The sequence below is a fragment of the Calypte anna genome, chromosome 4A (assembly GCF_003957555.1).
Source record: "Calypte anna isolate BGI_N300 chromosome 4A, bCalAnn1_v1.p, whole genome shotgun sequence".
Classification (NCBI taxonomy): Eukaryota; Metazoa; Chordata; class Aves; order Apodiformes; family Trochilidae; genus Calypte; species Calypte anna.
In genome coordinates, this window is record NC_044248.1 from 14,485,969 (window position 1) to 14,499,820 (window position 13,852).

Below are 13,852 nucleotides of genomic sequence, written 5' to 3' on the forward strand. Positions count from 1 at the left end.
GGTGAGTCATATTATAATTAAATGAAGATAGGCACAGGTCTGAGGTGTTTGTAGGCAGACGTAGATAGTGTAGCTTAAGATGGGGACTTGGACTCCTTCAGGGCTTAGATTTTGACCAGAGAGTAGAAAAATTATTTTCTAAAGAATATTTTACAACCTCTGCTTCTATTTCAGGAGCTCTGCATTGTCTAAGGCCAGCTTTGGCTCCTACACCACCTGCTTGTCATAGTTACTTTTGTAATTAATAGTTGTAGGTCTAGTTCTTCCATCATGTTAATATTCAACTGAAAAACAGAGAGAAAGTGCCCTACATTTAAGAGAAAGAAATCTCCCAAAAGGTTATACATGTAGCAAAGAATTTTATGTGTGCTTTTGCTAGATCAGACATCTGACAAAATGCTTTACTTGCAGGTTGTGTTGCAACACCACAAGTATAATTACATTTGGACAGCAAAGGAAGTTCACAAGTATTTCCAGTCACTTTTTCTGGTTACTCAATTTTATTGCAATAATGGGAATGTATTGGGTTAAATGGGTTAAATATTCTGGATGCATCTACCTGCACTGAGAAAGATGGTCCTGATACCTCCTCTTTGCAAGGAGGTAGATGGGGACTCGGTATGACACAGCACTCACTTTTTACATGACCTCACAGAGGCAGGCATCTTAATGCAACTGTAGCAGATCTTTTGCAGTTTTGCTTTGTTACACTTAACTATTTAAAATTAATGTATCAATAGATTTGGAAGATTGTCCCCTAGAAATGACCATTCCTGCCATGGTCCCAGTGTGCTGCTCGTGGCACACAGGGACTACAACAACACTCTCCCAGCTGTTTGCACTCTCTGCAGACAGCCCAGACACAGGAGCCATTCCAGGGCTGACTGTCACCCTGGGGATCTGAGTGCTGCCATTCCTCCAAGGCAGGATGAAGCTATAACCAACATTTGCCACTGTGCAATTCAGAAACAGGATTTTTCTTGCCATTTTTAGCCTTCTCAGAGGAGCTGCATGCTGTCTCCCCTACATATGTATCAGGGACCATTAGCATCCTATTTGTCCATTCAGGTTCCTTTGCTATATTTACATCTTACAGTGCATAAAGTTGATCACAAAAGGAAAGACAGTCAAAGTTACTATTTATAGAATAAATATTTTGGGCTATTTTTATCTTGCTTATAGGTATCAATGGCTTATAGGTATCAATGGCAATAGGTTTTCAGATAAAGCATAAGGGGAAAAAATGATAACATAATTTACTGTGAACCTTTCCACACTGCTCCCTGAAAATCTGTGAATGATGTATACTGCACTTCCCTTTAGTGTGGTACACTGAATCACAGGAAACTTCACGCTGGAATGGCTCTCAGAATGTCTCTAGACCAACCTTCTGCTCAAAGCATGATCAGATACCAGATCAGTCAAGGTTGCTCAAGGCTTTATCCTGCCTGGAAACATCGCAGCTTTGCACCTAAAACATAAACCCCTCCTTGTTCTCCTGTCTTTGCTTCACTAAGTCATGTTACAGGAAAGAACCAATGTGACTGTATCTTGAAGTTTTTATGAACATATTTCAGATTAAACTCCCTAGGAGCTCACTGTAAAATGAGTAAGGTTCATAAATAGGTCTCAAATAAAAAAATCATGTGTGCAACCATCCAATGTGAGTTATTCCTAAATAACTTACAGTGCAGCAGATTGAAAGATAATTTATTTTTGCTTGAAATTAGGCAGGTACTTTGAAATTTTGCTGCACTGGGGTCTAAATAATTCAGAACACAGGGTGGAAACCCAAAGTTTTTGAAATCAAACAGACTGCAGGCATTCTGCTGACTATTACGTTCAGTATTTGCACTGTTTGCAGGACCAGTGTGCAGCATCTCTCGCTTATCCACAAGGCTCCCATCTGGCTGTTTACCACTGCAATCTCAAAGGCGGTTTGCACTCCACTTTTGAGGTATTCCTGCATTTCAAGCAGGTTGGGTTTGTTTACTTGTTCAGAGATGTCCTAGTACAAAGACACTGTATGGAGAAACTGTCAGGTCCTGGAGATTAAAAGCCCAATATTGTATAATCAGCTTCATCGGACTGGCTCAGGAATCGGTTCAAACTACAGAGATGCCATCAGTGGACAGGTGATTTTCGTGAAGGTTTTATAACAATACCGACATCTTCAAACGAGTATCAGAACTACGTTATACTTCATGTGATCTATACACACAGTCGGTTTCAAAGCCCTCAGACACATAAATACAGACAGCCGAGCCTTGGGGCTGGGCAGAGGGTGCCGGGGAAGCCTGTTGCCGAGGGGATCCCTGCCGCCTGTTCGCACCGGCAGCGCTGTGCACCCCGCGGAGGGAGAGGCACAGAGAGGGGCAGAACAAGGCGGAGGCCGCTGCCTCCCCCCCGTCCCCGCCGCTTCTGGCATTTTCTGCACACAGACGGGCGGGCTGGGGTCCCTCCCGCTGCCGGCCGCGCCCCGCTCCCGCGGAGGATGGGGCATTCGGGGTCAGGCAGTGCCGCCGGATTCCCACAGCCCTGGCCGGGCTTTCCCCCGCCCCGCATCTCCTCGACACCGACTCCCCCTCCCCCGGGGACTTTTTTTCCCGCTGCGAAACCGCCCAACGGGGATGGTACCGGCGCCCCGGCGCCCCGGCGCCCCTGCGCCCCGCGCTTTGGTCCTGCCCTGCTCCTCCCTCTCCCCCCGTCGCGGCGCGGAGTGGGCGAGCCCGCCCCTATATAACAGCCGGGTGGGCGGCTCCGTGCTGCAGCGCCGAGGGCAGCGGGGGTTTGTGGCTCTATTGTTGCGGGGGATATCGTCGTGTCTGGGGCGCAGCCTAACCACTTCCCATCTCCCCGCCGCCCTGAAGCCATGGCCTGGCAGCCGATGGAGATCAACCCCGAGGTGAGGGGGCCACGGGGAGGGGACTTGCGGCTGCAGGATGAGGATGGGGCCGTGCAGGTGGGATGGGAGCGGGCTGTGGGGCGCCTTCTTTCCTCGACATTCATCCATCTTCCCCCGCATTGTTTTCCAGATGCTGAACAAAGTGAGTTCCTGCCGCTGGACAGCTGCGGGCGTGCAGCCCCCTCCTCCTTCCGTCTCTCTCCATCCCGCCCTGCCGGGGCAGCAGTGGCCGGAGCGGAGCGGTAGCGCTGCGCGGGGTGCGGCCGCACCTGCGGAGCGATGTTGGGACCGCGCCCTCCCGGGGGCGCCCCCTCGGGCGGGCGGTGCCGGCAGAGGGCGCCGCGCGTTGTGCTGTGTCACCGGGGCGGGGTATGGATGGATGTGGTGATGGATGTGGCGATGGATGTGGTGATTTTGATGGATGTGGCGGCCGTGCCACCCACTCGCTGTGTCCCGTGCAGGTGCTGTCCCGGCTGGGGGTGGGTCCTGGCTGGCGCTTCGTGGACGTGCTGGGCTTCGAGGAAGAGGCGCTGAGCGTTGTGCCGACCCCGGCCTGCGCGCTGCTCTTGCTGTTCCCCCTCACCGAACAGGTAGGCGGTGGGTGAGCACCGTCCCCGCGGCTGTTGTGGCCCTCCTGGACCTTCACAGGTCCTCTGGGCTGCAGCCCTGGAGGCAACAGCTGGATGGGCAGCGTTCAGGCACTGAGCCTGTGGCTGGCTCCGTGCTGAGTGACAACTCGTGCTGTCCAAGGTTTTCGTTGTCATCCCAGGGGGGAGGGCCAACAAGGCCACATTTGGCCCAAATACTCCTGGAAGAAAAGGCTGTTCTCAGCAGTAATGTCTGTACCTGCTGGCTGATAGCAGGTAGCTGTGCTCTGCCCAAGCATCAGATGGTTGGGGGTGTGTTTGTCTTGCACCAGGGTGGGGTGGTGGGTAGTCCATGCTGGGTGCTTGGCCTCAGCCTTCAAATAGCCTGAAGTAAAACGAACTGAGCAACAAAACATGGCCTCTTAATTTAGTGTTCCTTTTATACTTTGTAAAACAGGAGCATCCTTGAGCGTGAGGAATAGCAGTTCTGTTACCATGCTGAATCATTGTGTCTGGAAAGGCCTAAGCTGCTCTATGACTGACGGATATAGTCCAATCAGTGCTAAGGAAGTAGATGAGGACATGAGCTTTGAAATAAAGTATTTTTAACATATTCTTAAAGAAAGGATTTTATCCTTTTGGTACAGATGAGTTTTATACTTGCCCATATGTTGTACTGATGGGGAGGGAGTTCATGAAGGGAAGGAACCTGCAAAGGTGCACAGGCAGACTATTGCAGAGACATGCAGAGTAGTCTCATTAAGTGGACAAAAGCAATTGAGAGAAGGTATAAAAAGAGCCTACCCACTATGTGATTTCCCATCCTAAGCTATTTCCAGTGTACCAAACAAATGGAGAGGCCTTTGTATATGACTGAGTCATGGAAGTAGTCCATTAAGGCTTGGCTTGCATCCAGCATAGACAAATGATGCTTTACTGGGCCTATGCCACAAAGATGACTTTCTGGGAAAATGTTTGTCCAGTCCTGAGTCTTAACTCTCCTGCACAGCTCATTTGTCTCCTACTTTGAACAAAAAAATAACACTGTGGCAAAATTCTTAAAATGGTTACATGTTTACAGCATGAGAACTTCAGGAAGCAGCAGACTGAGAAAATAAAGGACCAAGAAATCAGTTCCAAGGTGTATTTCTTGAAGCAGTCAGTCAGTAACTCCTGCGGGACAATTGGTCTGATACATGCAGTTGCTAATAATAAAGACAAACTGAAGCTTGGTGAGTATGAATATTCTGAAGTGCTTGAATTTCCACTTTGTTATAGCTGAGAAGTGTTCAGTGGCTATGGCTATAGGAGATACCTGGGGCTTTCATGCAAGCCAAGTTCAGGCATGTAGTACTGTTTCATTTGCTAAGTGGGCCTTTGAGATCTGAAAGAGGGATGTGTGGTCTCACCTACTGCATGAAATGCTGAAGTGAATGTACTTGGGCTCCAGCCTGGTAGCTGCTTTGAGGTATCATCCCAGTGAGTGATGCAAGAGGAAAAAGGCATGTAGTAGAACTGGCCAAAGTCTGTAATCAGAGAATTATCAGAGAATTATCAGAGAATTATCAGAGTTGGAAGGGACCTCTAGAGATCATCTAGTCCAACTCTCCCACTAAAGCAGGATCACCCAGAGCACATTACACAGGACTGCATCCAGGCAGGTTTTGAGTATCCCCAGGGAAGGGGACTCCACAACCTCCCTGGGCAGCCTGTTCAGTGTCACCCTCATAGTAAAGAAGTTTTTTCTTATGTTTCAGTGGAACTTCCTATGTTCCAGCTTGTGCCAATTGTCCCTTGTCCTGTCACTGGTAATTACTGAGAAGAGTCTGTCTCCATTTCCTTGCACCCACCCTTTAGGTACTTAGAATCAAATTGGGAAGTATCATGTTCAGAAGTAGCTATTGACATTGGTCTTGATGGTGTCAACTCAAGAAACAAAATTCTTTATGCAATCTATGTCTAATGTAAATTGAATTGCTAAGGGCAGCCTGTGTAAATCAGTCAAAATTTTTTCTGACAAAGTAGTATAGGGTGATAAGGACCTATAAGTAGACTTTTCCTGCAGAGGTAATAGTTCTAATGGTTCTCTTCCTATAGAAAGGAATATAAAACTGGCTTAGGCAACTGGTGGCTGGAAACTCCCTAGGAAATAGGATTACAAGTTCTTATCAAAAAAAGGTTGTTGTTGAGTCCAGGAAATACTTTATTTAAAGACTAGAGATGTGCAAAATAAAACTTAACTTTCACTATCCCAAGAGAATTTGAACCTTTTGGGTATTGTGAGTTTCCTTCTGATACAAAGGAAAACAAGTATGGAAGACTAATTGAGAGTAGATTTCCTTTACTCAAAAGGTTTCTCTGAAATAATACATTCTTAATGAGTCGAATGATGCAGCACATCTTTTGTGGAAGACTAGAACTTGGCACATCTTAGTGCTGCACTTCTAATGTATCTTCTGGAAAGCCAAAGTAAGCCTAACATCAGCAAGTGCTCTGCTCATTTGAAGTCAATGAAACAACTTAATTTCATCTCCTTGTATTCTATTAGTTGATAATTAGGTGCCAGCTGTAAGGACATTTTTCTTTAATTTCTTCAAAACAGGACTGAACACCTTGGCCATACTTGCAAGGGGTGGAAATGAGAAAAGCTAAATCCTATTTGAAAGTGAGTTTTGAGACAAGCTCCCAGAGTATCACAAACCACTTAATGTGGGTTGTTTGTGTAGCTTCTGGATAAATAGCTTACTAAGCTCACTTACTAAATGGTAGTTTTGCTTACACTGGAGATTGTTTTAGGTTGAATGCAAGGACTTCTGGTCAACCGTGCAGCAACCATTGATTATTGTGAGCTGTAGCTGAACTGTAACTGATGCTTTACCTAATCTGAATAAAGTCTTTGATCATCTTGTGCAGATGAGGGGTCTGCCCTGAAGAAGTTTCTTGATGAAACAGCTGATCTGTCTCCTGAAGAGAGAGCTAAGCATTTTGCAAATAATAAGGTATATGAACTATACAAACTGCTGACAGCTATCAGCATTTAAGGATGTAGTAACCTGTATCTGCTTTCTCTTAAGGCTATACAAGAAATCCACAATTCGGTTGCACAAGAAGGACAGTGTCGGGTAAGATATGAACATGTAAAATCTTGGGAGAAGGGGTTAATGAAGTTGGTGCCAGACCAATTCTTTGTCTGGCAGATAGCTGCTGGAGCTCATGAGGGAGGAAAACCAAGTGACCCATAGGAAACCCTTGTGCAGGGTTTCTTCCTCAAACAGGGACTGAAATTTTGTTTTAGACTTGGTCTGAATAGGTGATTAAAGACCTCTTTATCCAAACTAAGTTTTCAGTTCATTGCTGTTGCTTTGTGGTTGATATCACCTCTGTCCTTCAGTCACAGGGAGTGTTCCCAGTACTAGGTTGGGGGTTTTTTTGTTTTTTTTTTTTTTTGTTTTTTTTTTTTTTGTTTTTTTTTGTTTTTTTTTTTTTTTTTGTTTTTTTTTTTTTTTTGTTTTTTTTTTGTGTTTTTTTTTGTTTGTTTTTTTTGGTTTTTTTTGGTTTTTTTTTTTTTTTTTTTTTTTTTGCAATGTAACAAATTGTTAAAATTGCTCAAATCAGGACAAAGATGTATCTAATGGTCTCTCCTAAGGTTGATGACAACAGTGTGAACTTCCACTTCATCCTGTTTGTCAACGTGGATGGGCATCTCTATGAACTTGGTAAGGATCCAAGAATTTGGGAGTTGTTACAGGCCTTGTTTACACTGTACAGCAGTGCTGGGGGCCCAGGCTAGATACTTCATGTTGGTTAAACTGTTCACTGAGGATGTCAAAGCCAATACATAATTTGTATCTTGACCTGAAGAATTTTATTGAAGATGGGTTGCACTGAAGGCCTTGTGAAGCAGATAATCTCTGGTAGAGCTGGGAATACTTAGTCCTCTTCTCACTCAGGCTATGTATTTACAAGTTATTTTGACCTCCCAAATATCTTCATGTGGAGAGGAACTTGTTTCTTGGGCCCGCTACTGTCACTTTTGCTAATTCAGAAGTAACACTAAGTATACTGAGTGATTGGACTTTACTTCACAGATGGGCGTATGCCATTTCCTGTGAACCATGGCACAAGCTCAGCTGACTTGCTATTGAAGGTAAGACTTGTCCCTTGCTGCTTGTTTCCCTACAGCAAGTGTATTCTCATAGTCTAAGTGGCTGATTTATTTTCTTCCAAGGATTCTGCTAAGATCTGCCGACAATTTACAGAACGTGAAAAAGGAGAAGTTCGTTTTTCTGCTGTGGCTTTCTGCAAGTCTGCCTGAGACAATGAAGAGATGCAAGGAAAGCAGTCTAATAGCACACCAGTAAATGCAGTCTAAACTCCAGTGCTTCAGTACTTGTTAAACACAGCTGTTCTGGTAACTTGTTTCCACCTTTTGCTATACACAGGAGCAACATCAGCTGAGCTTATGCTAAAGGATGAGCTCAAGTTTTAATGTGAACAGTTTGGACACATCAGATGTCTTTAGACTCTTTTTTCACGTGTTAAGTAGAAAATGCTTAACAGGGCTTGTTTAATCTGTATCATGTCAATTGAGCTGTTGGTTGATATTTCCTTGTCCTTAATGAGAATAAAATGTTTTGCTGGAAGCCTGAATGGACTAAAGTAATCACTGTCTTTCTCCAAAAGGAGTTAAGGATTTATCTCTAAACTTTGTTCTTAAAGGGCTGTCCTCTGAGTAGAAAGCTAATGTCAGCCTCAGGTTAGCAGGGCAACTGATTTTTTTACTAGTGTTCTGAGAGGAGATGCTGCACCACTGTCTGCATAACAAGTTCCAGTGCTGCATTATCCTCCTGGTAAAGCTTTTTCTACTGTCTAGCCTAAAAGTCTTAAGCTGCAATTTACCAGCCTGAATACATTTATCTTAGAGGTGTAAGGTGTGACAAATGAACACTCAGATGTCAACTTAAAGATGTCTGTTTCTGAACAGAGGCTATTTGTATTAATGATACAAGCAATAGAATACTTACTGAATTGGTTGGTGGTGTTTCTTTGCAGAAGACAGTATTAGAACAGGCTTTTTTCCCTACCTGTAGTTAAAAGAAATCTGCTTGCTAATGCTGAGCACAATCCTCAGCTAGCCAGTGTGTGCTTAGTAGCTTGTGACTCTTAGGCCTTGAAAGAGGCTCTGTGACCTGTCCCTTCCAGCATTACCTGAAAAAGGTAAAACCCACACCACATGAACTCTTACCAGCAGGATGAAATTTTGGATTCAAGGAGAAGAAAGATAGCAAATATAGATTACATATTCCTTGATCTCACTTCTCTGACTTGTGGAAGCTATTTTTTAATCTGAGCCTAGCTGCTTTTTATCTGCAGCTCCTTCCTGCTACCTCAGGTAGGAAGGGATAAAACACCCTTTAATTCAGAACTTTCTTCTAATGCATTATGTCCCAGCCTGTGCCTGCCAGCCATGTTGTTTGGTACTGGGTAGCTTATGTATTTTGGTGGTTCCTGATGCTCAGTGAATGCAGCAAACTGTTCCAGGCATTTTTGAGGGTCAGTTCAAAAGACAGGCTTTGATTAAAGCCAGGCATGGTCTGAAGGTGTTTGGTATTGGGCCTTGTTACTGCTCACATTACCTGATATCTGAAGCTAGCAGGAGGTTGCTGTACATTTCGGTTCCAGTTCTGAGGGTTAGCTCAAGCTCAGAATTCTGAACATCAGTCTCTTTTGGTTTCTGCTAGCAGGGAGGTAAAAGCCACCTCCCAAGAGAAGGTCTGTCAGGTGTGCTGCTCACTGTACTCTCCAGCAGCATCTTGCTCTACCTGTTAGTGGAATTTCTGACAGGATGGAGGGAGGTCTCCAGAGGCATCTCTGCTGCAGCCTCCCGTTCCAGCGCAGACTCGGAGCCCCGCCTGCAGCTCAGGCTGCTTGGCAACCAAGCCTGAGGGAGGGGAAATCCATGTGGCATGAGCATCCGGAGGGTGAAAGGAGCAATGAAAAACAGATATGGTAAGAGGAGAGGTGAGAGAGAGCAGAGCCCAGTCAGCTGTATGCCATGCCTGGGGGAGTGTGCTTTGTTCTAAGCATGTTTCTGAGGGGACCTGCTGTGACTGCCTGTGTACAGTGGCACAGGGGGGCAGTCCATGCTGGAGTAACATGAAACTGCCTTTTGACATGACATACCATTGGATTTTTCATACTAACTGCAGCAGTCAAATTCCTCTGGGATTTTTTTTGTGTGTGGTTTTTTTGGTTTTTTTTTTTTGTTTGTTTGCTTCTTTTTTTGGGGGGGGAGGTTGGTTTTTTGGGGGGTTTTTTTGTTTTTTGTTTTTGTGGGTTTGTTGTTTTTTTTTTTTAACCTAGCAATATGAATGTCTAGTGCTACTGAAGTTATTTTAATGTACCCTAAAATTTTTTCATTCAAAAATTGCAGGTCAAACTACTGGACTAAGCCTCTTCTGAAAGGCAAAAGGCAACATCTGAAATATTTTGGCCTTGTGGAAAAACAGTGAAAAGGGTTGTGGCAGACCTTTTTTATTTTCTCACCTCTCAGTGAATTTGAAATAACAGGTTCCTGCCACTTTTGTGTAGCCTTCCAAAGATAGATTTTTAACAGTAAATATATAGAACTATCCTTGAGAAATACTGAGAAATATACTTGAGAAAAAATTGCCAGTCTCGGATAGGATTACAAACTTATCTTTTTAGACCTGCACATTGCTAGTTTAGAACAATATCCAACATTGACCGTGCAATTTATCCTTTTCTTAAGTTTTCTTCTCCATGTTGTTCTGTAGATGGCAGCATTGGGAAACTTTCAGCCTCAAGCCTGATTTAGGAGCCACCAATGGCAAATCAGATCTAGGCACAGTATTCGGCCACATGTAATTAAGTCCACAGGTAGTTCTGCTGCTTTCAATGGGACCACTCACGTGCTTGAGCACAATGCTGATTTCAGAGCCAAATATTCAATCCTTAATTTAGTAAAAAATTAACTTAGGTGTAATGTCACATATTTCAATAGCCTTTAACTTAGGTCCATAGCTTATTTGCAGCGGATACAGCACCACATCACCTCTTTGCCCAGTACATACTGCTGTACAGTACATGCAACAGCACTTCCATCCTAAATAGAAGTAGGAAAGACAGGGTAGGAATAACTGGAGCACCATCCAGCTTTTGATGCACAAAGCAGTTTACTGATCTATAAATATTTAAGATAGAGAAGTCACTTGAAAGGAAAACCAGGAAAGGAAACCAGACATATTAGTGTCCTCTGCCTTTGATGCAAAGGCACGGGGGAGTGCGTAGGGCCAGTCCTACCAGCCTGTGTGCTGGGCATAGGTAGAAAAAAAGACTGCCTATAATCCTCATAGTCACAGGATCTGTTTCCTGGTGCTTCCAACAGCAAAGAAGAGGCTGAAGACAGGACTGCAGCTTATTGAGACTGTGGACCAAATGGAAGCAAACAAGAGCTGAGAAAATTGCAGCCAGAAACTGAGTAAGAAGATTAAAATCCCTTTGTGACCAAAGGAATTAAAACCACTTGTGTTTTGTCATTTTTAAATTCATGCATCAGGTGATATTAAGTTACAGGGAGTGGTGTACATTCCAAATGCTTCAGTCCTAAGGGACCTCAATAGATGTGAGGATGGAGATTGAAGAGACCTCACAGAGTTCAGCACAGCAAGCTGCAGAGCTTGGCACCTGGCTGGAGGCACCACATGTCTCTGCATGGGCTGGAGGACAATGGGTAGAGCTGTAGCCCCACTTGACAGGCTCTGGAAGTTACAGCAGGTGCCAAATGGAATACAAGTCCATACATTGTGTGCTTTCCTCTTGAGGAAGATAGATTGCATATTATACTGGGAACTATAGTAGGAGCAGTGAGGCCAGCAGATGGAGGAAAGTCACTATCCATCTCTATTTGGCACTCGCTGGGCTGCACCTGGAATAATGTGTCCAGTTCTGGGTCCTCCCAAGTCCAAGAAGGACATGGAGGAATCTGGAGAGAGTCCAATGGAGTTCTACGAAGGCAGCCAGAGGCATGGAGCATATGGCCTATATGGAGAGATTGATAGAGCTGGGTGTGTATCATCTGGCATGGAGGAGACTAAGGGAGGATCTAATTGTAGTTTCCAGCTGCTTCAAGAGCAGTTGCAAAGATGACAAAGCCATTTTTTTTTCTTTGTTGTAGATATGATATCAAAGGGCAATAACCACAAATTACAGCTTAGAGAGTTCAGTTTGGGACATTTGGAAACTAGAGGGATACTTTCTCACTGGGTAGGTGGTACAGTACTGGACTAAGTAATCAGAGTAATGAGGGCATCTCCAGCTCTGGAAGTTTGCAAAGGACCAGGACTTAACAACGCAGCTTTTGTTAAACTGTTTTGAGGTTAGTTGTTACAGTATGAAAAGCAGGAAAATCGGAGTTGCTTCAGCCTTGGGAATGCAGTGATGTGTTCCTTGACGAATGAGTCTCCCCTGTGCCATGCATGGAGAAGCCATTCCCTGCAGGAAGAGCTGGAGGCTGATGTTGCTGAGTGCTGCTTTTCTGCTCTGGCTGGGGTGGGGTGGAAGGACAAGAACAGCTGCAGGAAAAGCAGCTGGTGCATCTATGAGTAGGCACAGGTTTTGTCACTGTTGGGAGGGTTCTCTCTTCACAAACAGCTGGGGAAAGCAGAGGCCAGGGGTGGATCTGAGGGAACTCTTTCGTGGCCCATGAATCAGAAAGAGAAGTATGGGGAATCCTGCCTGAGGATGTGTGTAACTTCCCTAAGGATGTCAGGAATAGAATCATAGAATTGGCTGGGTTGGAAGGGACCTCAGAGATCATCGAGTCCAGCCCTTGAAACCCTGCTAGGATTGAGGTGCAGGAAAAATGGCAGAGAATGCTTGATGGGGAAAATAGGAAAAGGAGAGAATTCCTGCTCATTTTTCAAAAGTCATCTTTCCAGCAGTACCATAAAGAAGGTCAGATGGTTTTATGAATTTTCTCAACAGCTTAAAGAATTGCATGCAGCAGAAATGCTGTTCTAGATGAAGTCCAATGCACAAATAATGAGCTACATAGAACTGATTTGAAAATTTCTTATGTCTTTTTTTCTCAGATGAGTTTCAGATGTGGTTACCTGATATTGCAAGGCCTGCAGCAAGACATAAAAAGTGAAGAGATCTGCATGATGTTGGAGGAACAAGACTGGGCAAAGGTATGTTGGTGGGTTTAGCATTTCAAGCAGAGTACCATAAAAAACAAGACAGTCAATTCTATTGCTTAAGAACACTCAGTATCATACTGTGAAGTATTATTACTTACAGCACTGTAGCCAGACTGAATTTCATTTTCCTTTCAAGTCTTTATACATGTACATCTTAACGTCTTACCAGAACAACTTCCTCTCTTGATGTATGGAGAGTGGGAGAAATTGCAGTTTTACTGTCCCCACTTTGCAAGTAAGGAACTGAGACAGACTCAGTGATTTGCCTAAGGTGATACTAAAAATTGGTGGCAGAGGCGTAATAGAAACTAACTTCGTAATTACATGCAGGGTGTTTGGGGATTTTTTTTGCAGGCAGACTTTTATATTTACACTAGTTTGGCTTTGGGCCTGAGTTAATATGCCCTGCCTCTTAGCATGGCTTATTAGTTATAGCTCAGTGTTAGGGTAACCACAACTTGATTGACTTGGAGAACAGTCAGTTGAACTCATGTCTGTCTGGTAAAGAGAGTCTCTATTGTCATACAGTCCCCTGAGTCCCTTTCTACTGTCTCAAAATAATTCTCCAGTAGAATTCTATTGCATAACAATTTGAGAAATATTACTTTCTCCCTCCTTCATCCCCCCACTCCCAATTCACAAAAAATTTTTGTAACACTGGGAAGTTGAAGAGGATGCATAAATCTAAATTGCAGATTATTACAGAAAAGAGGCTGGTTGTAGTATTTAGGCTTTCTGGCATACAGAAGAGTCAGGTGGCAAAGTTTTGGCCACATTTCTGGTGGTATTTATAGAACAGTTTGAAGAAGTATTGTTGAAAAAAAAAAGATTATTCAGGAAATAATATAATCATTTGGCTACCATGATACTTTCTCTAACTTCAGCAACCATTCTTTCTCCTTTTACTGAACAATGGACCTGAAGGCCAAATTGTGTCAATAAACAATGTATTTGACAGGATCAGTTCTTGCTGAACAAAGCAAAGAAAATGGGTTAGATACCATGTGGTTAATTTTACCCTGCTTGAGAAAGCAGCTATTAGAGGTTTCTGATACAGCCCAGTGCTATAGCCAGAGGCGCACAGGATCTGCTTGTAATCTGACACACAGTTTGGGACTTGGTTTTCAACTTTTTGTATC

General features: G+C 44.1%; 1 protein-coding gene across 1 annotated transcript; it reads left to right on the forward strand.

The window, feature by feature from the left end:
* Positions 1-2,701: 2,701 nt before the first annotated feature.
* Positions 2,702-8,139, forward strand: UCHL1 (ubiquitin C-terminal hydrolase L1). The gene is made up of 9 exons (XM_030449542.1): positions 2,702-2,905; positions 3,036-3,047; positions 3,367-3,495; positions 4,574-4,724; positions 6,406-6,491; positions 6,567-6,614; positions 7,139-7,208; positions 7,581-7,639; positions 7,721-8,139. Exons 1-9 carry the CDS (start codon positions 2,873-2,875, stop codon positions 7,805-7,807), a joined length of 675 nt encoding a protein of 224 aa, XP_030305402.1. The 5' UTR covers positions 2,702-2,872; the 3' UTR covers positions 7,808-8,139.
* The last annotated feature ends 5,713 nt before the right edge of the window (positions 8,140-13,852 follow it).